Source organism: Gopherus evgoodei, chromosome 6, assembly GCF_007399415.2.
Source record: "Gopherus evgoodei ecotype Sinaloan lineage chromosome 6, rGopEvg1_v1.p, whole genome shotgun sequence".
In the NCBI taxonomy this organism is placed as follows: Eukaryota; Metazoa; Chordata; order Testudines; family Testudinidae; genus Gopherus; species Gopherus evgoodei.
In genome coordinates this window covers 48,363,346-48,387,215 of record NC_044327.1, presented here as the reverse complement: position 1 = coordinate 48,387,215, position 23,870 = coordinate 48,363,346, and the positions used below count along the sequence as shown (strand labels likewise).

The following is a 23,870-nucleotide window of genomic DNA, read 5'->3' as shown; positions in this document are numbered from 1 at the left end:
TATTTTAAGCTAAATATCCTGCAGTAAAGTTAAAAGATGTTATGAATTCAACAGAAAACTTCAGGCGAGCAGGTACTGACATGCTTTACATAATTTGTGAGGCACAACAAAAAGCTGGGTGTATTCTATCTAGAAAGTTATATCTGCCATGACTTATTGTTCTTACATGCTTTTTTATTTTATTGCTAAAACTACAGTAGGGATTCTGAGGTAAGAAACACTTACTGATAAAATAGTTCTCCCGATGTACTATAGTGCAAAGTAGCAACAAGGATTTTTCTAGGCTTATCTAGTAATCTTGTTTGCTGATGCCTATGAAAAATTCTCAGGCATAATTGATGTCATACTCATTTTCTTCCTTCTATCCCTCTATTGTTAGACAATAGACAGCTCAGGCTTGAGGTAGGAATAGTGAAAATGGTTTGACTGGTAGCATACACACAAAGTATAGAGGTGTTTACATGTACTTTCTAAGGTTTATACTTAGCCTGGTTGAACACGTAATATTTTCCACAGACAGCAACATTGTGTGCTTTCCACAGGCTGCTCAAACAATGTGTATCAACCTTAAACTGGAGGGACCATCTTTACGAATGACAAATAGTACAGTACCCATACCCACCATTCAATCTTCGACCTATCCACTGAGACTGCCCACAAGGGTGCCAATCAGAGTATTTCTGGGACATGAATACTTGTCTTTTTTAGCACTGCAAGGAGATCATTAGTTCATTTTGTGTAGATAGTATAATAGAAAGTAACTTTCTGTCAATACCGCTCTGCACTGAACTTGAAGCAAAAGGATGAGGTGAAAAACTCCATTATTCTACTTCCAATCCCCTATCCATTCAGTCCCCTAAGTATAATTTAGAAATCCAAAGCATCAGACATCTTGAATATTTTTATTCACTAATATAGCCATATTTTAGTCAATTCAGCTTTAAATTCTGATATCCACTCTTCCAATGTACTTTAAAGCCCATGGGACTCAACCTTTTTTTTCCTCCTGAAAAACATTCCTTCTTCCCCCCCGCCCCTGCCCCCACCTAAACTATTTTGCCTTGGGGACTTCCTAAGATTCTCCATGCCATTAAATCTTCCTCATCTTCATTTTCTAAAATGAGGCTCAGAAAAGGGAGGGTTAAACCTTAAACTAGCATACTTAATACTGTAGCTGCAGTGTGGTCAGGCCTGCTGACGGCAATTCCAGGCTGCAGAGCAGAACAGTCAATGGGCCCTCACCCATGCACAAGCCGCACCCGCATGCATGGATACGGTCCATCTGACATTTAGGCAGTGCTGCACCTGTGCTGGCTGGTGCCCAGCAATCTGCAGGCTGTGCTGCTGTTGCATTCTTCTGGCATGGCCAGGGCTTCCACATGCCCGCCCAGTAGGATTGGGTGAGTTTGTGTGTAGTGGTGGTGGGGGGGAGGGTTTGAGGGTTTGGGCTCTGGGAGGGAGTGTGGGTGAGGGAGGGGGTGCAGAGTGCAGGCTCTGGGAAGGAGTTTAGGTGAGGGAGGGAGTGCAGGCTCTGGGAAGTAGTTTGGGTGCAGAAGGGGGTGTGGGGTGCAGGCTCTAGGCTGGGGCAGGGGTGCATGAAGGAGTCAAGGGGTCAGTGCTTACCTTGGGTAGCTCCTGAAAGCGGCCGGCACACCTCTCTAGCAGCGGTTCCTAGGCAGGAAGCCCAGGAGGTCTCCGTGTGCAGCTGCCTGCAAGCACCGCCCCCACAGCTCCCATTGGCTGCAGTTCCCGGCCAATGGGAGCTGTGGAGTCAGCTCTCAGGCCGGGGACAGTGCACGGAGACCCTCCTCCCAAGGCGCTGCATGGACGTGCCACTGGCCACTTCCAGGAGCAGTGCGGAGCAAGGGCGGGCAGGAAGCCTGCCTTAGCTTTTTTGCGCTGGCAGGGCGGTGCCTGGGGGCCCCAGGGCCTTTTAAACCACCCGGGCCCCTGGGCAATTGCCCTCTCTTCTCTCCCCCTCCCCATCCGTCAGCTGGTCAGAGCATGCTTCTAGCAAAGTGCAGAACTATCAAGATCGCCATCCTTCAGAATACATATTAAGCTCCCTTTGCCCTGTCTTTGATGGCTATTCATGTTGAAGTCAGGGGTCCTGTGGGCCATTTTAAAAGAAAGATAGCACTTAACCCTGACTTCTTATGGCCTAGATTGTGAGGGAGTCATAAATGAGCATATGTCCACTGCATTACCTATATCTAACTCATTGGCAAGTCAGTCACTTTGGTGTATACCTTTAGAAAGTTGAAAGTTCCCGACATTTAAAACTGAAAACCATCTTCAAGAATATGATTGTACCAGACTAGACCTTGAGTCTCAAATATATTGCTGTTGGTTCTTTTAGACTAGACACTTTCTATAAAATGCAGCAGGTTTGTAAAGAGGTCATCTTTTCTCCTAGCTGAGTACTAAATGCAGCCAACACTCCTGTTTTCCCTTCCCCATCCCCACAGTTTGGGCCTCTTTTCAATAAAAGCTTGAGAGTATCCAGCATGTAGCTGCAGCATCTCACACAAAAGTCTGTTTGCAACCAGCTACTGTTTTCCCTAAGATTATTTCCAGCCATTCTCAGCTTTGGTTGAATATCTGGCTGCAAAATTTCATATTCTCAGATTTCTGTCCACAGATATTGGCACCATTCTAAATGGAAGGTTAAAACACAGGAACTAACAAGCCATAAGAGGTCCTGGCTCTAATTTTACATGAAATAAGGCTGTTTTGCTTACTAAATCATTTCTAAATCCATTTTCAAGGCTTTTAAATATCTGAAGATGTAGTATCACTATCAAACGAGACTATATAAGTGATACTCTCTGACACTTCACTTTAACTCTCTAAAAAAAGATAGAGCTTTCCCAATCTAAATAGTTTATCCAAATATTCAGCTGCTCCACTTTTTCCTCTCCCCTCTCACATCCATAAAAACAATCAATTTTTAGAAGTACAAAACTAATACGAAGAGATTTAGTGAAAAAAAGTCTGCATTAAAATATTCTTAAGAGTTACATACACTGCACATTTTGCATATAACTGCAAAGAATCCCATGGGTAGGGTGTATTTAAAAATTCACTATTACATTTATCAAATATATTTTAAAAATGTTAATCCACGTAGGCTCATTTTCAAATTATTGGGAAAGACCTTTAAATAATTCAGAACAAGCTTCCAATTTCAGGTCAGCAGGGTGTTTTTGTTTTGTTTTAACCACTATGTAGATAATCTACTATTCAGTGTGGACAGTGAACCAGTCTGTTTCTGTTAAAAACAGAATTCAGAAGTTAACATATTTTGAACATCTACAACAGCATCTCTGTTTTAATATCATTAGGTATATGCCATGGGCCTCTCCCAGTAGCAGCTATCCAGACTCCAACGTTTACAGAAGGATGCTGCATCTCTTCTTCCATGGAGAAAGCAGTTTGATTACAAGTACATCCTCAAACAATTTTACTGGTTCCCAACTTATTTCAGTATCCAATCTGATATTGACCTTCTTGTTTCTAAAATGCACTTGCTTCAGTTGATTTCATTAAATCTCTCTCTCAGCGTCTTGCTTAGTTAGCAGTGGCCTATTCCTTTCGATTCCTGAATGCTCTTTGACCATTGTTACTATGAGAACTTTCTCCTCTGCAGTTCTTGCCATCTGCTACAATGTTCCTCTTTCTCTGCACTATTATAATTTAAATGTTGCTAATTAGTATTAAATAGTGAGGAGGGACAGGGTGGAGTGGAGTGGGGGATGGAAGGGGAGGGGAAGAGAGAGACAGAATGAACAAGAATGAGTCTTTTTCCAAACTGGGGGTTTGCGGGGGAGCAAGATATGAGAGGATGGAGAAGAAGCAGTAAACAAAAATATCCTGTTTTGAAAACTTGAATCTGTGTTTTAAAAAAAACAAAAAACCAAACTTTTTAGTCCCTGTACAATCCCTCAGGTGAAAGAGAGTAAATCTGGATAATACCAGTAGCGAGTCTTCAATCCACGCTATAAAATATCATTGTATACAATTTAATAAAATAAGCTGCAGTACTGTACAGTGCACATACCATGAATCCTGCTAGGATGACATCTGCAGAGATATGTAATGCATGACATGTTGATTCAACATGTTGAAATGGTTTGTGGGTGGTTCCATCTGAGCTCAGCCTCAAGACTGATGGCTGTAAACTCCCATTTAAGTTGCAACAAGAATTGGAATATCAGATTTGTTTAAGAGTCCAAAATTCTGATTTTCAGCAAGTCATTTATTTTATACATCCTGATTGGCAGCGAAATAGACTACTATCTGGGTACATTCTCAAATTAGCAGGAAAAGAGAAATCTTTCAAAGCCTAACCCCCTCAAGGAGAAGACTACACCTTCCTTCCCTCCCACACACTGGCACCTGCTGTTAAACACATTATAGATTCATCACTTGCCAAAATTCCATTTGTAAAATAAACACTATTCAGATTTAAATAAAAAATTTAAAAAGAACTTCCTGTATCTGATTAAAAAAACGGAATTAATTTTTCCTTAAGTACATTTTCACAGACAAGTCATCAACTACACCTGACAGACAGCAAATCACAACACTTTGCACATTTTTGAATGGTTTTAAATATTCACTTCCCTAAAATAGGTAACACTGCATTTTCCAAAAATTAGAACTTCAATCTCTTGTCAACACGACTGTTTGTTCCATAATGAATTTTTAAAAAATAAGTGTTTACTTATTTAAAGAGTTATAGTCCTAGCTAGGGCACTGTAATAAGTAAAATCTTTAAACATTTCATTTCTATTTTGGAATAAGTGTAATTCAGGCTTTTCAAAGTTAAAGGACTGCTAAAACAATCATTTCAATACAATTTTTGCTAGTAAAGACCAACTTTTCACATGTCAACAAGTTACTACCCTCTTTGTCGATTTAAAAGCAGAGACAAACTGTGTGTTTTTTAAGTAAACAACTTGTATAAAACCTACTGTCTAAGATTTCAAACTACTTCACAAATTCTGGATGCACTAGGAGTGTTTCCATAGTTAAGGAAAAGATGAGCTTCACACTTTACGCAGGGATTTAACTTTTTTGTAACTTAAGAAGAATATATCGCATCCTCTTGAAGCACTTAGTCTGAGTTAAAAAGTTCAGAGAATCTAAATGAGTAGAAGTACCCAAACAATCTTAACTCTATCTAGTAGTGACAGCATTAAAAATATGAAAAAAAAATCAAATACATTTTAAAAGTCAGTTTCTTCTAATCTGAGACACCAGGCACAAAATATGTATCAATCTTAATTGCATAGATATTGCTTTCCCATTCTTTAACAATGTTTGGATTTCTTTTAAATCTAACCTTAACTCTTAATTTCATGGGTTTATAATGTTTGTTTTGAGATTAATTAAATGCAGGAATTTTTAAAATGTTAAATTTACTAATAAGCACTTTCATTCTCAACTCCACATTAATAGTTTTTATCTGAGAATATTCACTGAATCTTAACACCCTTGTGAGGAAGGTAGGAGGGTATTGATCTGCTTTTTTCAGATTAAGGAAAATAATACAGTTGTGTATCGCCACATGACTTGAGGGGCCACATCTGTAGTCCTTAATCAGGCAAAACTCCCATTTAAATTGCTGAGAATTGTAACAACTGCACAATTGGACCCATAAAAAACAAGATTCTAATTGCACATACTGCAATGTGTCTAAACTGTGGTTCTCAACCTATTTACCACGGTAGGCCGCATATGCTGCTCACTATATGTTACGTGGGCCACATCCACATAATATATGTAATATCTGTATGGCCCTGAGGATGTCACATGGGCTGCAACTGTGTGCTGATTGGGCCACAAGCAGCCTGCTGGCTTCAGATTGAGAACCACTGCTCTAAACCAATGCAAAATGGACCAAAATTCTTTCCTGATGTAAAGCTATTGACTTTACACAAGTTACACTGGAATTATTTTGGCCCTATAAATCCAGTTGGAGGTCTTCAAACTACCTCAATTTGAAATTTATCAAAATTGCCAACTTCCACAAAATTAACTGAAACACAAAAACATCATGTGTGCTGTTTTATGTAATTCACGTCTATATTTTAATTCAGCAAGTATGGCAAAAGTGTTGTGCTGTATAAGCTACAGTATAAAGGCAAAGTTTCCAATTACTTCTGCTCTTGTCACAGAAATCACCAATAACCCAGCCCTGCCTTTTGCCCACCTGTCTGACAAGTTTACTTGATAAAACAAAAAAATTACACAACTTCCTAAAGTAAAGTTCTCTGTAATCTCTACTTCTTCCTCATCCTCCCACCTTACGAGTCTCACCTGCGAATGCTTTTGGGGGTCTCTCCAATCAAGAAGGTGGTTGCACCTATTGTGTGTACCTTTTTTTTCTTCTGAATTGCAGGATGTACAATACAAAGGTGAGACTGCTTACTGTTGTCACTTATTTGCTGTTCTCTCTTAATGTTATCTTTTGCTGATATGGCTTCTTGGGTTTTCGTCTCTCTCTTAACAAAAAGAGAAATAGAAAACATTATTTGTCCATATTTCACAGGGCTTTTTTTCAATATGTAGTAATTCTGTTCTGATCACTCTAATTTCACAATTAGCCATGGTGCAGCAGTTAGTCTGCTAGCCTGGGACTCAGGAGATCCAACATCAATTCCCTGACATGTCACAAACTTCCTGTGTGACTTTGAGCAAGTCACCGTGTCTCAGTTCACCACCCGTAAAACTGGGATAATAGCACCTCCCTACCTCACAAGGGTGTAGTGAGGATAACTACATTGAATCTTTCACTAAATGCTAGTACAATGCCTGGCAAAACGGGGCTCCAATCTTAGTTGGAACCTGCATCATAATACAAACAACCTATTCACATATTAAAATTATTGCAGTGACTCAAATACATTCTCATTTCTTCCTTGCTTCATTTAGCAAGATTACATGGGCCATCTAAATTTCCATTTAGTTTCTGTTTATTAATGGTTTTGTTACATGTATACTTGCCCTGTGCAGAATTTTCAGTTACTTAATATCCAAGTTTGATTTTCTATCTATGATATTTTCCTCAATCAATTTTTATTTGATGCATGCCCATTTCCTAACTTCCATGGGACTGTTTGCAATGTTCTCAGACCCTAGGACCTCACATCTGTTCTCATTACATTACTCTGGCAAAATACAGACCCAACTTGCATGGATGGGGAGGCTCTGACAATGAAAACAAACAAATTAAGAGACCAAAGATTTAAACTTTTACTTTGGCAAGGTAAGTGCACAACTCCAATCATCAATGCTGCAGTGAACTCTTACATAGACTACCAAAACTGAAGTCAAGGCTCTAACTAAGTTAAAAAAAACGAAGTCTTCAGTTCTCCAAAGGAATTTTATAATGATATTACTCAGCAAACAGTCAAGCTATAAATAACACCTCATATATTCTAAATATTTTAAAAATATTACTGTGTATATTTTTAAATATTTACATATTGTATAATTATTGTTTGAATACAAATGGATATAGAATTTTAATTTAAAATGTGTAATACATTTTAAGAGAAAGCCTAAAAGTTGGCTTCAAAATAATTTATTTTGATGGGTCAGATATTTAAATGCAAAATATTTGCAGTAGAAAGAATGCTTTCAGAAAATGTCTAGTATTCATCTTTCTTCCTCAGCGAATCAGGAGTTATATTAAAATTATATAATTTAATTAAAGCAAACAAACATAACCGGTGTACAGTACTAGTCTAGTCATGTCAATGTCTTCCTTAAAAGTACTTTATAACTCTCTAATTTTTCATCCATTTATTTCCTTTCATTAGAGAACATGGAATAGATGAGGCAGCAAAGCTTTGGTTTACACATCTGTTCAAACACAGAAGATTAAAAATCTCTCTCTTTGGGAAAAAGCCAAATCTTGTAAACACACTAAAAGTCATAAACTTGCTAGTCTTTGCAAAGAACCAGAATTACTGTAAAAACATACTGCTTACTGTAAATAAACTCTCACAAATGCATCTGTAATTCTAAAAGGACAAAAACTTTTAATTATGTTTACAAAAGTCTGTGAAACTCGTATCCTTCCCAAATTAACTGGTCATGGTTTCTGCCTGGAGGTAGAAAAAATTACTGTAAACACCATTTCCCAAGCGCTAATGCTAGTGGAAGCCTAAAGCAACTATGAATTACCTTTGAATGTCTTAATTCAGTCTTCTGGACAAAAGCCAACTGGTAAAATGGACCCACCACCAACTTATGTTGATATAGAACTACAGGCATTATTTGAATTTGTGAAAATGTTCATAATTTTATCAAATTCCAATCCAAGTCTAAGCCCAAATAACACTTTTCAAAAATGACAAACACGAACTTTTAGGCAAGAATAGAGGGTTATAGCGTAGCTTCTCTTAAGAAATCTTCAAACTCTCTCAGGGCCTTATCCAAAGACCATTGACTTCAATTATAGCTGGGATAAAGGCCTAAATGCAGCAATATGTTTTACATGTAGGTAAATGAAAATATTCCATGAATCATTTGACACAATATGAAAAAAAAAATTTGTTGTTTACTTTCAAATATCAATTTTTCAGATTATAATTACTGTTAAAATAACCAAAAACTTCACGGGAATATTTTGGCTGCTCCTTTCCTTTCTTGTTTTGTGTGTGCTTTGAATTGGATTTCTATGTATTACTCTCAACAAGCCTACTCTCATTTCTTCCTTTTCACTCTCACATTGCTGATGTTCTTTCCAGTCCCCTCTCTTCATGGCTGCTTGGCTTCTTCTCTTACCCTCTGCTTCAAGCCTATTTCATGCCAGCAACTTCCTTTCAACAGCTACCCTTTTCTTGTTCCTCAAGGGCCTTTCCGCTCCACCTTCAAACCCACATCATTTGTTATAAGCCCTCCTGCACCAAATTCCATGCTGACATTACATCATTGGCCTCTTTCATTTGTATTATCTCATATATTGTATACATCTGAATTAGGCACCATTTTTGCAAAGACCGATTGAACTGCATGGGACTTGATACAATCATATCCTTTTATAGGATTGGACCTTAAGATTGCAAACTCCTTGTTACAGAGACCATCATGTTTGTAAAATGCCATGCTCACTTACAAGCATTTCATAGAATACTCTGACTTTGGAATAAGATTTAAGTTTAAAAAAAAATCAGTAAGAGGATCAAAAAATGCTGCCATGGCTAAACAGAGTAAAAGGCAGCTAGAGACAAAAAGACATACTTTAAAATTTGAAGTCAAATCGTAGTGAGGAAGATAGAAAGGAGCATTAACTCTGGCAAGTCAGATGTCAAAGTATAACATCTGAAGAGCAAGTAGCAAAATAAAAAAGTAAGTAATTTTTTCAAAAAATACATCAAAGCAGGAAGCCTGACAAATAGTCTGTGGAGCCACTGGATGATGGAGGTGCTAAAGGAGCACTCAAGGAAGACAAGGCTGTTGCGGAGAAGGTATATGAATCTGTTGCATCTGTCTTCACTGCAGGGGATGAGAAGGAGATTCCCACACCTAAACCATTCTTTTTCAGACACATATCTGAGGAACTGTCTCAGATTGAGGGGTCAATAGAAGAGATTTTGGAACAAATTTATAAATTAAACAGTAATAAGTCACCATGACCAGATGTTCCGAAGGAACTCAAATATGAAATTACAGCCCTACTAACTGTGCCATGTAATCTATCACTTAAATCAGCATCGGCACCAGCTGACTGGAAGATAGCTAATGCAATGATCATTTTAAAAAAAGGCTCCAGAGGTGAGCCTGACAATTATAGGCCAGTAAGTCTAACTTCAGTATCAGGGAAATTGGTTGAAACTATAACAACAAAAAGAATTAATCAGATACCTAGATGAATACAAGATGTTGGGGAAGAGTCAACATGGCTTTTGTAAAGGGAAATCACACCTCACAAAATCTATTAGAATTCTTTAAGAGGGTCAACAAGCCTGTGGACCAAGATGATATGGAGTACTTGGACTTTCAGAAAACCTTTGACACGATCCCTCACCAAAGGCTCTTATAAGCAAAGTAAGCAGTCATGGGATAAAGAGGTTACATAATAAGAGGGAAGGTCCTCTCATGGATCAGTAACTGGTTAAAAGATAGGAAACAGAAGGTAGAAATAAAGGGTCCGTTTCCACATTGGAGAGAAAGGTAAATAGTGTCATCCCCCAAGGATCTGTACTGGGACTAGTGCAGTTCAACATAGTCATAAATCATTTGGAAAAGGGGGTGGCAACGTTTGCAGATGATACATTATTCAAGACAGTTAAGCCCAAAGCTGACTGAGAAGAATTACAAAGGGATCTCACAAAAAATCAGCCACAAAATGGCAGATGAAATTCAATGATATGATAAATGCAAAATAACGCACAATGGAAAACATCATCCCAATCATACATACAAAATGACAGGGTCTAAATTAGCTGTCACCACTCAAGAATGAGATCTTGGAGTCATCGTGGACAGTTCTCTGAAGATAACTGCTCAATGTGCAGAAGTAAAAAAAAAACAACAAAAAAAACCTAACAATGTTAGGAACCATTAGGAAAGTGACAGATGCTAAGACAGAAAATACAGTGCCACATACAAGATCTTATCTCAGAAGCAGAGAGATTAGAATTGAAAAAGTACAGAGAAAGGCAACAAAAATGATTAGGGGTATGTAAGTTTCCATATGAGGAGAGATTAAAAAGACAGACTGTTCAGCTTGGAAAAGAGACAAAAAAGGAGGGATATTATAAAGGTCTATAAAATCATGAATGGTGTGGAGAACGTGAACAGGGAAGGGTTATTTATTTCACATTACACAAGAAGCATGGGTCACTCAGTGAAATTAATAGGCAGCAGCTTTAAAACAAACATGAGGAGGTACTTCTTCATACAATGCACAGTCAACCGGTGAAACTTATTGCCAGAGGATGTTGTGAAGTCCAAAAGTATAAGTGGGTTAAAAAAAGAATTACATACATTCCTATTAGCTAAGATAGTCAGGGACGCAATTCCATGCTCTGGGTGTCCCTAAAACCTCTGACTGCTAGAAGCTAGGAGTGGATGACAAGGGATGGATCACTTGATAAATTGCCTTGTTCTGTTGACTCCCTCTGAAGCATATGGCACTGGCCACTGTCAGATGACAGGATATTGGTCTAGATGGACCATTGGTTTGTTCCAGTACAGCCATTCTTATGGAAGCCCACAAGAGAAAAGTCTTTTAAATGGGCTAGCAGATTCTTATATAAGAAAGCATAATTTATAACACTATATTAAAAGCTTATAAAAACCAGTAAAACTGTACCAATTCACATTAGTGAATGGGAGACCCATTATGCATTACTGAATTCTGTGACCAAGTGAAGAAATGAACAAAACAGTAAAAAAGCCAGAATCCTGTATCACAAGTCATATTTTGTGCATGTAGTTTAGTTCTGATTTTTAAAATACTACTGTATAATAAAACTAGTAAATATACTGCTGGATATTTTGAAAGAGTAACAAAATTTTAGTGATAAAATCCTCACTTCCCAATCTTTTAGATCTTTGCTGAAAAGTGGGAAGAGTACTGCTGACTTGTGCATGTGAATTTTGCGTAGTGTTGCATAATGAAATGTGAAGTGGCATTCTATTGCATTAAACCAGAAGCAAGAGTTAATATAAATCTACACATTTTCAAATGTGTTGCCAAACACAGCCTGAGTTCTTTTCCCCAGGATTAAGATTCCAGACAACACCTGGATATGAAGTAATGTATTCAACCATTTTCTCCCAATTTAATTGAAAGAAAATGCATATGCTTAAAAATTCCAAATATATGATGATGTGCAAAATATTTTGAAACACATCTGAAGACAGAATGAGGAAACCCATGAGGACTCTGGTCAATCAATACACTATCATTCAGAGATATGATACTTCCATGGTAAAAAGTTTCCCCATGTAGTTTACCACATTTTCTAATTAGACTGCTTAAATGTATTTACTTTGTCTTTGGCTCTCAATCTAATACATATTTTTGAAAAAGAAAGCAACCAGTAGAGTGGCAAATTGACACTATTCTGATGAGGTCAATAAGTTTGGGGTTGCTGCAACATGTATTTGCAGGGCATTTAACTACATTACCATCCAAGAAGTTAAAGCCTCCCCTAAATAACTGACCACAGGCTTATTCGTCCTCCAACAAATTCATTGCACTCGTGCTAAATGATTTGAAACTCTCTCTTTTTATTACATTTCTCACAGCTTCCTTCCTCTCAAACCAATATATAAGGGGAAAGGTCCAGTGCCATAGCAAAGTAACGTTCCCTGTGTAGCACTGAAAGCAAGAAATTATTTACATGCAATTGATTAGATTCAATCTAGTCCATCACAATTGTCCACATTCTGTCAGAGGAAAATCTGCCAAATGTAGTCTAAACTGAATCACTAAAGATTGACAATATATTTTCAAACAAAACCCTACAGGGTAAAGTCAGTGTCAGAGATGAAAGCCCTTCATCTACCAATTCAAGTATCACTCAATATTTTTGCATCCTATAAAGTTAACTTAATGAAATAAATCTTAAGGAACTGGACAGTATCAGCCATGTGTGGAAAAATGTGAGGGTTAAGGATAAGAAACTGAGTTTAGACAGACACCTCAAACTGAGAGCTGCTGTATGCCCAATTAAATGAGATTGCGAGGCCCCAGTTAAATGTGGGGAAAGGTGCATGTGACAACTCAGTCATTCTCCCCTCCTCACCTTCATCTTGTTTCACTATCTCTTCCATGACTGTGCAACAGTACCTGCTGTAAAGAGACTTCCCTGTGTTGCAACAGCAAAGACAGACTGGGGAAGGTCAGGGAGAATTATGTTAAGTGCTTTACAACCTTTAGACTACGTCATTGATTAAAAATACTTCCTGAGAAAGCAGTTATTTTGACCTCTTCATATTCCACTTCTTCGGCACAGAGTATTCAAAACATACATCAGTTTTCCAAAGACCAAATCCCTGCTTATAAGTTTGAGAAGAAGAGACATACATAGTAAATGAAGAATGAATAGAGAAAACTGTCTTCTGTGATAGGAAGATATAAGTAGATGTGTGTGTGTATATGTATGTTTTGAAAACTCTCAAAAGGTCCAGTAAAAATGGCAGCATCTGCATATTTCAAGTCCCACAGCCTTCACTCAATCCTTACGTTCACATGTACTTTCAGAACTGAAGGTAAGAATGAGTGAAACTGGGGCATGTCCAAAGGGGGTGACTTGACAGTCATTGCTTCCAGCTTGACATTCTATCTTCAATTCTCAATGAAACTCAGACATCTTTTAGCAATGTGTGATAATCTAAATACCCTCTCACTCCAAAGTGAGAGGGATCTTTTAAAATGTATAACAGGCCTATGTAAATACAATTATTTTCTGTGACCATATCCATGTCCACTTTTGATGGTATACAACTTTCATACACTTGCTTCCTACAAGGGGCATGCTACTGTACACCAAGGAGGGGTGGCATTACATGTTATGGAACCTCAGGCAAATAAGTGTGGGGGCCCATTCAGCTCCCTCCTCACCTACGACTGAGTCAATCTGGCTGCAAAATGAATTGCTGCTATGGATTTTTGCTAGCGCTGGAGTCAGAACAGACTACAAATGGGGGCATCAGGGATGGTACTCTACATGAGCATGTGTCGCATTCAGCTACATGGGTGATTGTGCAATGGGAATTTTTTCCTAGATAGTTCCGAACCCTGTGGCAATTCCTCATTTCTCCAGGCTGCTTCAATGACAATGAATTTCCTTCAAAAAACTGTGGGACTTCACATGTTAAAATATTTCAGCATAAATATACTGTCTGGGACTGACTCTCTCTCTTATTGCCTGTTCACCCACTCAAACTATCACCCTGCAGCAGTTTTCTTGCAACATACAGGCTTCCAGCCATCATTTCCCCTGTGCATCCTTTCGCCCATCATGGCCAGAGCAGTATTAACTAGCTTCTCCCTTCAAGGATACATGAAATCACCGCCAGATATGTAGGATAGACTCATAGACTTTAAGGTCAGAAGGGACCATTATGATCATCCAGTCTGACCTCCTGCACAATGCAGGCCACACAATCTCACCCATCCACTTCTATAACAAACCCCTAACCTATGTCTGAGTTATTGAAGTCCTCAGATTGAGGTTTGAAGACCTCAAGTTGCAGAGAATCCTCCAGCAAGTGACCCGTGCCCCATGCTGCAGAGGAAGGCGAAAAACCTCCAGGGCCTCTGCCAATCTGCCCTGGAGGAAAATTCCTTCCCGACCCCAAATATGACTATCAGTTAAACCCTGAGCATGTGGGCAAGACTCACCAGCCAGCACCTAGGAAAGAATTCTCTGTAGTAACTCAGATCCCATCCCATCTAACATCCCATCACAGACCACTGGGCATACTTACCTGCTGATATTAAAAGGGATGCCTTTCCTTGTGCAGTTTCATTATCTAATTTTCATTTCTAAAAACAAACAAATCTAACAATTCAAATTTCTAGATGCCCTGCCATCAGTCATACAAATTACAAAATGGGGGGAGGGATAGCTCAGTGGTTTGAGCATTAGCCTGCTAAACCCAGGGTTGTGAGTTCAATCCTTGAGGGGGCCATTTGGGGATTGGTCCTGTTTTGAGCAGAGGGTTGGACTAGATCTCCTGAGGTCCCTTCCAATCCTAATAATCTATGATTCTATAGTAGAGAAATCCAGTTGGACTGTCTCCTTAACATCTACTCACAATAAAACAACAAGCAAATACCCATTCTGCCTCATGCCTAACCCCAATCCCTTCAAAAGCTGAGAGAACAGATGGAGTCTGCACCATGTCCTGAAGGTCCACAGACTTTGGACGACTGAATTTCCCATTGGGGCTCATTCACAGTCCCAAATAGTCTGTTTACTTCCTTTCCCTCCCCCCCCCTCCTTAAAATCTTCCTCTGCTTTTCTTTCCAATGGCTTTTCTCATATTACATATGAGTTGTTGCCACCGTTCATTATACTTCTTTAGAAACTTTCTTATCCAGTTTTCATTGTATCTGGGTATGTTTTCTGTATTTGCTAGAGCATATAAAATCTGCAGCTTGAGATTACTCTTGTTCACTTCATTTTTGGTCTCTTCTACCATCCACTTCCAGACAGATAAGCATGGAGCAAGGCTCTCTCTCTCTACTACTCTGCAAGCAAGAATAATGTAGTCAGCATCACTCTTCCTTAGGGATCATATACATTATCTAGTCCCTCTTCAATATGATTCATACATCCAAGATCACAAAATAGCTAGCTTCATCAATAAACATGGGACAGCTACTGTTATACCATAATACATAATTGCCTCATCTGTCTGAAAGCAGAATTGTTCTTTTATCTATAGCTCATCAAATAATGAAGATAATTACAAGTGTTACTGTCTATCTAATCTAAGGTGTCTGTCACCACAATATTTAAGATACAAACTGTAAGGATTATGTTTTAAAATGGCTCCTGAAGTTAACATTGCCTTTAAGCAAGGGGGACTAAAATTACAAGCAAAAATAAAGCTGCTAAAATTGTTCTGATCTGTTGTACTTGTAATACAGAATATTAGGAAGGTTCTTAATGTAATTACAAACCCCAATATTCAATTCCTCAACTTAACTTCTTCCAAAAGGAAATCAGCTCCCTGCAATTTCACATCTATTATCAGTCCTAATTCTGTGGTACACTTTTTGAAGTCAATTAGAGTACCTGCTCACTAGTATGAGCAAGGGGTTCTGAGTCTGTCCCTATATAATTAATATTTCATAACACTATACAGTTCAATCATTGGAATTCTTTTAATAGAAGTATATTCTGCACACAGTGAAGAAACCAACAGAACTCTAAATTACAATGAACTGGGGGACTAAATTACTTCCATGACTTCCTTAAAGATTTAATGATAAAAAAAAAAAATAATATAACAGTAAGGACCTGACCCTGGCATTATTTCAACCCTTCTGGGGTGCAAAGCAGTCAGAAAGCTGCCCTTACTGAGCCGATAAGGATTCCTCAGATGTCAAAGAGCTAGTATAGCTAGCTTTACGTCCCTACCACTTGCCCCACACTGTAGAAGACATTTCAGGAAAATGGTTGAGGGTGTGGATGGGGCTGGAATGCTTTGTTGCTCAAGTGATCCCCCAGCTAGTGTAACAGCCCCTTGGGAGCAATTCTCAAATGGCGCATATTACAGCATCGCTGAGGCTACTCTAACTTGCGCTGGAACTTGAGCCAGCCTCTGGTTGCTTCAGGGACCAGTGGGGCACAATGGTGATAAATAGTCACCTTTGCAGCCTTCTAACTGATTGGGGAGATAGTGAGCGATGCAGAAATTTTGGTTGTAAACCGAAGTCCTCTGAAACGTTCATATTTAACTCTCTGTTTGGGAACACCTCTGGAAAACCCAATGAAAGCAAGTAGCTCTCCGTGAAGGGACTGGGTTTGATTCCATTTAAAATATTAGTCGCAGTTCCTTTTTATATGGCTACAGTCAAGATATCAACAGATTCTGCCAACATCAAAGGCAGACATCATGATACCAGTCTGTATTCAGCTATACGTTTCATTTTCACCAGACCAGTTTATACAGGGGCCAGCATTCAACTACTTTGCATTTTCATCTGTTAAAAAAAGAATCACTACTCCTTAATTAGACTTACCTGTAACTGTCCAACAAGAATGTTCCCATTAACTACAGAGATGAAACATTCTTTAGTCCGGACAGGAAACAGCCCAAACTAGTCCAGATGAGGCAGAAATCCTCAGAGCACAGCTTTTCTATTTCCTCCCCTTCCATGCAACACCTCAACAGTCTGCCTTTCTTACCTGCTCAACTTCAGATCAGCCACAGATTGAGACACCATTCCCGAAATTGTGATCTCGAGCTTGGAATGGGAAAGTGCTGATAATAGGCTACCAGGTCAACCACGGACAGATGTCTCTTTGCTCTGCACAATCTTCTACTTCTCACTGCCTCTTCTCCAGTTAGATGGAGAGAAGATATTTCCAGGGGCAGCAGCAGCAGCAATTTCTTTTCCGTTTTTAGCTAGTTAACAGGATTAATTCATTCAAGTGACATATAGCCTTAGTGCATCAAGAAACCTAACCACAAATCAATCATCATCATTATTGTTGCTGAAAAGGGGAAAGAACCACTAGCTTGTCTCACAACTTAAGACCAGTTGGTAACTGCTTATTCTATTAGAAATCAGAAGACCTCAACAACTCCCATCTCCCGATTACTGCAGATAGCTCAGAACAACATATGACCAACAGCTATAAGCTTTATAAAGTTTTGTGCATAGTACATTAAAAATTACATTGAAAGGGTTAATTCCATAATATGCTGAAATAGTAACCTTAATGAAACAACATTACAGGCCAATCATTTGGGAACAATTATTTTAAAGCAGAATAACCTTCTCTATTCTGAAAGAGCAGGACAATGGAATGTTATCTCCCCAAAGTCTACTCACTGTAAACAACTTATCTTTCCTGGCTGGATAAAAAAGCTGTATAAACACACTGCAATCAAATCTACTATAACTGCTGGAAATCCTTTGTTTAAGTAATCTAAAAAATGCCAATATAATACAAATACGATAAAGAGGAGTTCTTAATAACACAGCTTTTGTATTTACAGTATTCTGAGCAGCACGTAAACCTGCACTGGGTATACAAAGGGCACATTTTTTTCTAGACTGACAGCATGTTTAGTTCTCTCATTTACACCACACTGCAATAACATAAAGAGGGGTTTACCATTAATCCAGGTTTTACTACAAAGCATCCAGTTATTTCTCTGTCAAACACAGGCAAGAGTGCCAAGTGTCTGTCATCCAATTCAGGGGATTAAGTCTTCTTTTATAGTGTGATACTTGTACCAATTTATAAAAATACAGATATAGTTTCTTAGGGCTGGTCACACTCTATATTTTGGCCAGGATTCATGCCGCAGAGGTTGAATATGACAGCTGGCAGGAAGCTGAGGGGAGAATACATCCTCCCCCTTTTCAGTCACCACATTTCAGTTACCATAGTAATTAATCCTCAATTGAATGGCTGTCTTTGTACATTTCTTTTCAGTAAAACTTTAAGTAAACTTAAGTTGAAAACATGCAGTTGCCTGGAAAAAAAAAATACACACAACCCGAAGGCTCCATATAACTCACAGGTACAGTACAAGTTTTGTGACTAAAGCATTTCCATTTATTGAGAGTAAATTAGCTCCAATGCAGGATAGTATCAGTTTTTCAAAATACTTAAATGTACCCTGTCCCTGTTTTTATAATTGTTTTGTGAAGTACATTTTCCCCCTTCTTCAAATTCTTCCCCCCTGCTTTAAAAAAAACCCCTTCAGAAAAAATAATACAAAATCAGCTTTAAAAGAGCTAAAGAAAGGCCATCCCAGACCCCTGTACTTTTGAATTTTCATGTAGACTGTTTTTGCCAATTAACACAGAAATTAATTAGGGAATTAATTATGGAATCCAGACATTCAGTTCAGAATAAACTGGAAACAGTAGAAGAGGATATTTCATCTTGGCTCTGGGAGGCTTTTATGTTTAACTAAAAAAAAAAAAAAAAAAAAAGTTTACTAATAAGAGTGCAAGTTACCGAAAAAAGCAAAAGAATATTAAGGGAAATAAATCATGAACATCCACCACTGAAAATCCACCAGGTTGCTACAGTCTTTAGTCACCCTGTGCATAAGAGGAATGGAAATGCAAACTGTGCAAATATTTAGTGGGAATGTCAGCTCTGAAGAAAAATGTGAACACCTATATTTTCTTCCTACTATTTACCTCACTCCAGGAGGAATGTGTAAAAGCTTGGTTTCGTTATTTGCATAGCTGTCATGACTTTTGGTCCTTGTCTTTAGTAAGGCTGAAATCAGCAAGGGTAAATGATGGTCTAACTTGGGTTCTTCATCTTTACTAAAATGATGGCTACAGAAGACTACATCATTCAATCTACTGCTTCTTTGCACTGAATATTCTTCCCCCTTCGGAAACTTTTTCCATTTGAATATACTTCCTTTCCATCTGATTTCACCCCCTGGCAGAGAATATGAACATAGGTTTTCTTTGTAATGTATGGCGACACATTGTTAATGGAGATAAATTCCCCTTGTAATAATCTCAGTATTTTAAGCAAGTTTGTGGTTGTTTGTGCACTGACAATAGAAGTAGGAATCATTTTTATGTAAACAAATGCTGAAGACGATGGGCCCTCTGGATCTCATTAAATTAGTTGAGGATGGGCAAAGCACAGTAAGGTGTGGAAAAATTAACAAGGACTATTTACTTCAAGAGCACCCTTCTTCAGTCAGGCTGGTTCTATGGACAGGGAAACCCTCCTACCTTAAATTGCATCTATTGTTAAATGACAGCTTATTTTGCGAAGATGTGAACACTGGGGCAAGGGGCAGCTCATAGACTCATAGACTCCAGGATTGGAAGGGACCTCGAGAGGTCATCGAGTCCAGTCCCCTGCCCTCATGGCAGGACCAAATACTGTCTAGACCATCCCTGATAGACATTTATCTAACCTACTCCTAAATATCTCCAGAGATGGAGATTCCACAACTTCCCTAGGCAATCTATTCCAGTGTTTAACTACCCTGACAGTTAGGAACTTTTCCTAATGTCCAACCTAAATCTCCCTTGCTGCAGTTTAAGCCCATTGCTTCTTGTTCTATAACTGGAGGCTAAGGTGAACAAGTTTTCTCCCTCCTCCTGATGACACCCTTTTAGATACCTGAAAACTGCTATCATGTCCCCTCTCAGTCTTCTCTTTTCCAAACTAAACAAACCCAATTCCTTCAGCCTTCCTTGATAGGTCATGTTCTCAAGACCTTTATTCATTCTTGTTGCTCTTCTCTGGACCCTCTCCAATTTCTCCACATCTTTCTTGAAATGTGGTGCCAGAACTGGACACAATACTCCAGCTGAGGCCTGACCAGCGCAGAGTAAAGCGGAAGAATGACTTCTCGTGTCTTGTTTACAACACACCTGTTAATGCATCCCAGAATCACATTTGCTTTTTTTGCAACAGTATCACACTGTTGACTCATATTAAGCTTGTGGTCTACTATGACCCCTAGATCTCTTTCTGCCATACTCCTTCCTAGACAGTCTCTTCCCATTCTGTATGTGTGAAACTGATTGTTCCTTCCTAAGTGGAGCACTTTGCATTTATCTTTATTGAACTTCATCCTGTTTACCTCAGACCATTTCTCCAATTTGTCCAGATCATTTTGAATTTTGACCCTGTCCTCCAAAGCAGTTGCAATCCCTCCCAGTTTGGTATCGTCCGCAAACTTAATAAGAGCAGCAGAGAATCCTGTGGCACCTTATAGACTAACAGACGTTTTGGAGCATGAGCTTTCGTGGGTGAATACCCACTTCCTCAGATGCATGTAATGGAAATATCCAGGGGCAGGTATATATATGTGTGCTAGCAAGCAAGCTAGAGATAACGAGGTCAGTTCAATCAGGGAGGATGAGGCCCTGTTCTAGCAGTTGAGGTGTGAAAACCAAGAGAGGAGAAACTGGTTCTGTAATTGGCAAGCCATTCACAGTCTTTGTTCAATCCTGAACTGATGGTGTCAAATTTGCAGATGAACTGAAGCTCAGCAGTTTCTCTTTGAAGTCTGGTCCTGAAGTTTTTTTGCTGCAGGATGGCCACCTTAAGGTCTGCTATAGTGTGGCCAGGGAGGTTGAAGTGCTCTCCTACAGGTTTTTATATATTGCCATTCCTAATGTCTGATTTGTGTCCATTTATCCTTTTCCGTAGAGACTGTCCAGTTTGGCCGATGTACATAGCAGAGGGGCATTGCTGGCATATGATGGCGTATATTACATTGGTGGATGTGCAGGTGAATGAACCAGTGATGGTGTGGCTGATCTGGTTAGGTCCTGTGATGGTGTCGCTGGTGTAGATATGTGGGCAGAGTTGGCATCGAGGTTTGTTGCATGGATTGGTTCCTGAGCTAGAGTTATTATGGTGTGGTGTGCAGTTACTGGTGAGAATATGTTTCAGGTTGGCGGGTTGTCTGTGGGCAAGGATTGGCCTGCCACCCAAGGCCTGTGAAAGCGTGGGATCGTTGTCCAGGATGGGTTGTAGATCCTTGATGATGCGTTGGAGGGGTTTTAGCTGGGGGCTGTATGTGATGGCCAGTGGAGTCCTGTTGGTTTCTTTCTTGGGTTTGTCTTGCAGTAGGAGGCTTCTGGGTACACGTCTGGCTCTGTTGATCTGTTTCCTTATTTCCTCGTGCGGGTATTGTAGTTTTGAGAATGCTTGGTGGAGATTTTGTAGGTGTTGGTCTCTGTCTGAGGGGTTAGAGCAGATGCGGTTGTACCTCAGTGCTTGGCTGTAGACAATGGATCGTGTGATGTGCCCGGGATGGAAGCTGGAGGCATGAAGGTAGGCATAGCGGTCGGTGGGTTTTCGATATAGGGTGGTGTTAATGTGACCATCACTTATTTTACACGGTGCAAATAAGTGATGGTCACATTAACACCACCCTATATCGAAAACCCACCGACCGCTATGCCTACCTTCATGCCTCCAGCTTCCATCCCGGGCACATCACACGATCCATTGTCTACAGCCAAGCACTGAGGTACAACCGCATCTGCTCTAACCCCTCAGACAGAGACCAACACCTACAAAATCTCCACCAAGCATTCTCAAAACTACAATACCCGCACGAGGAAATAAGGAAACAGATCAACAGAGCCAGACGTGTACCCAGAAGCCTCCTACTGCAAGACAAACCCAAGAAAGAAACCAACAGGACTCCACTGGCCATCACATACAGCCCCCAGCTAAAACCCCTCCAACGCATCATCAAGGATCTACAACCCATCCTGGACAACGATCCCACGCTTTCACAGGCCTTGGGTGGCAGGCCAATCCTTGCCCACAGACAACCCGCCAACCTGAAACATATTCTCACCAGTAACTGCACACCACACCATAATAACTCTAGCTCAGGAACCAATCCATGCAACAAACCTCGATGCCAACTCTGCCCACATATCTACACCAGCGACACCATCACAAGACCTAACCAGATCAGCCACACCATCACTGGTTCATTCACCTGCACATCCACCAATGTAATATACGCCATCATATGCCAGCAATGCCCCTCTGCTATGTACATCGGCCAAACTGGACAGTCTCTACGGAAAAGGATAAATGGACACAAATCAGACATTAGGAATGGCAATATATAAAAACCTGTAGGAGAGCACTTCAACCTCCCTGGCCACACTATAGCAGACCTTAAGGTGGCCATCCTGCAGCAAAAAAACTTCAGGACCAGACTTCAAAGAGAAACTGCTGAGCTTCAGTTCATCTGCAAATTTGACACCATCAGTTCAGGATTGAACAAAGACTGTGAATGGCTTGCCAATTACAGAACCAGTTTCTCCTCTCTTGGTTTTCACACCTCAACTGCTAGAACAGGGCCTCATCCTCCCTGATTGAACTGACCTCGTTATCTCTAGCTTGCTTGCTAGCACACATATATATACCTGCCCCTGGATATTTCCATTACATGCATCTGAGGAAGTGGGTATTCACCCACGAAAGCTCATGCTCCAAAACGTCTGTTAGTCTATAAGGTGCCACAGGATTCTTTGCTGCTTTTACAGATCCAGACTAACACGGCTACCCTCTGAAACTTAATAAGCGTACTTTCTATGTCAACATCTAAATCGTTGATGAAGATATTGAACAGAACCGGTCCCAAAACAGACCCCTGCGGAACCCCACTTGTTATACCTTTCCAGCAGGATTGGGAGCCATTAACAACTACTCTCTGAGTATGGTTATCCAGCCAGTTATGCACCCACCTTATAGTAGCCCCATCTAAATTGTACTTTCCTAGTTTATCTATAAGAATATCATGCGAGACCGTATCAAATGCCTTACATCCACCGCTTCTCCCTTATCCACAAGGCTCGTTATCCTATCAAAGAACGCTATGAGATTAGTTTGACACGATTTGTTCTTTACAAATCCATGCTGGCTATTCCCTATCACCTTACCACCTTCCAAGTGTTTGCAGATGATTTCTTTAATTACCTGCTCCATTATCTTCCCTGGCACAGAAGTCAAACTAAACTGGTCTGTAGTTTCCTGGGTTGTTTTTATTTCCCTTTTTATAGATGGGCACTATATTTGCCCCCTTCCAGTCTTCTGGAATCTCCCCCGTCTCCCATGATTTCCCAAAGATAATAGCTAGAGGCTCAGATACCTCTTCTATTAACTCCTTGAGTATTCTAGGATGCATTTCATCAGGCCCTGGTGACTTGCAGGCATCTAACTTTTCTAAGTGCTTTTTTACTTGCTCTTTTTTTATTTTATCTTTTAAACCTACCCTCTTCCCGTAAGCATTCACTATATTAGACATTCCTTCAGACTTCTCAGTGAAGACCGAAACAAAGAAGTCATTAAGCATCTCTGCCATTTCCAAGTCTCCCGTTACTGTTTCTCCCTCCTCACTGAGCAGTGGGCCTACCCTGTCCTTGGTCTTCCTCTTGCTTCTAATGTATTGATATAAAGTCTTCTTGTTTCCCTTTATTCCCATAGCTAGTTTGAGCTCATTTTGTGCCTTTGCCTTTCTAATCTTGCCTTTGCATTCCTGTGTTATTTGCCTATATTCATCCTTTGTAATCTGACCTAGTTTCCATTTTTTATATGACGCCTTTTTATTTTGTAGGTCACGCAAGATCTCGTGGTTAAGCCAAGGTGGTCTTTTGCCACATTTTCTATCTTTCCTAACCATCG

At 39.6% G+C, this 23,870-nt stretch overlaps 1 protein-coding gene across 10 annotated transcripts in view; it reads right to left on the bottom strand.

Annotated features, from left to right (window-relative positions):
* Window positions 1-23,870, bottom strand: part of ERCC6L2 (ERCC excision repair 6 like 2) — a 108,446-nt gene that overhangs the window by 3,863 nt on the left and 80,713 nt on the right. For 8 of the 10 annotated variants that reach the window (XM_030565672.1, XM_030565670.1, XM_030565671.1 and 5 more), the window contains one exon: window positions 6,325-6,509. The exons of 1 other annotated variant lie outside the window; for it this stretch is intronic. In XM_030565672.1, coding sequence (XP_030421532.1) covers window positions 6,325-6,509 — 185 coding nt within the window. Of the gene's footprint in view, window positions 1-6,324; window positions 6,510-16,892; window positions 17,113-23,870 lie in introns of those variants that run through there. One more of the 10 variants, XM_030565675.1, reaches the window with a different exon arrangement.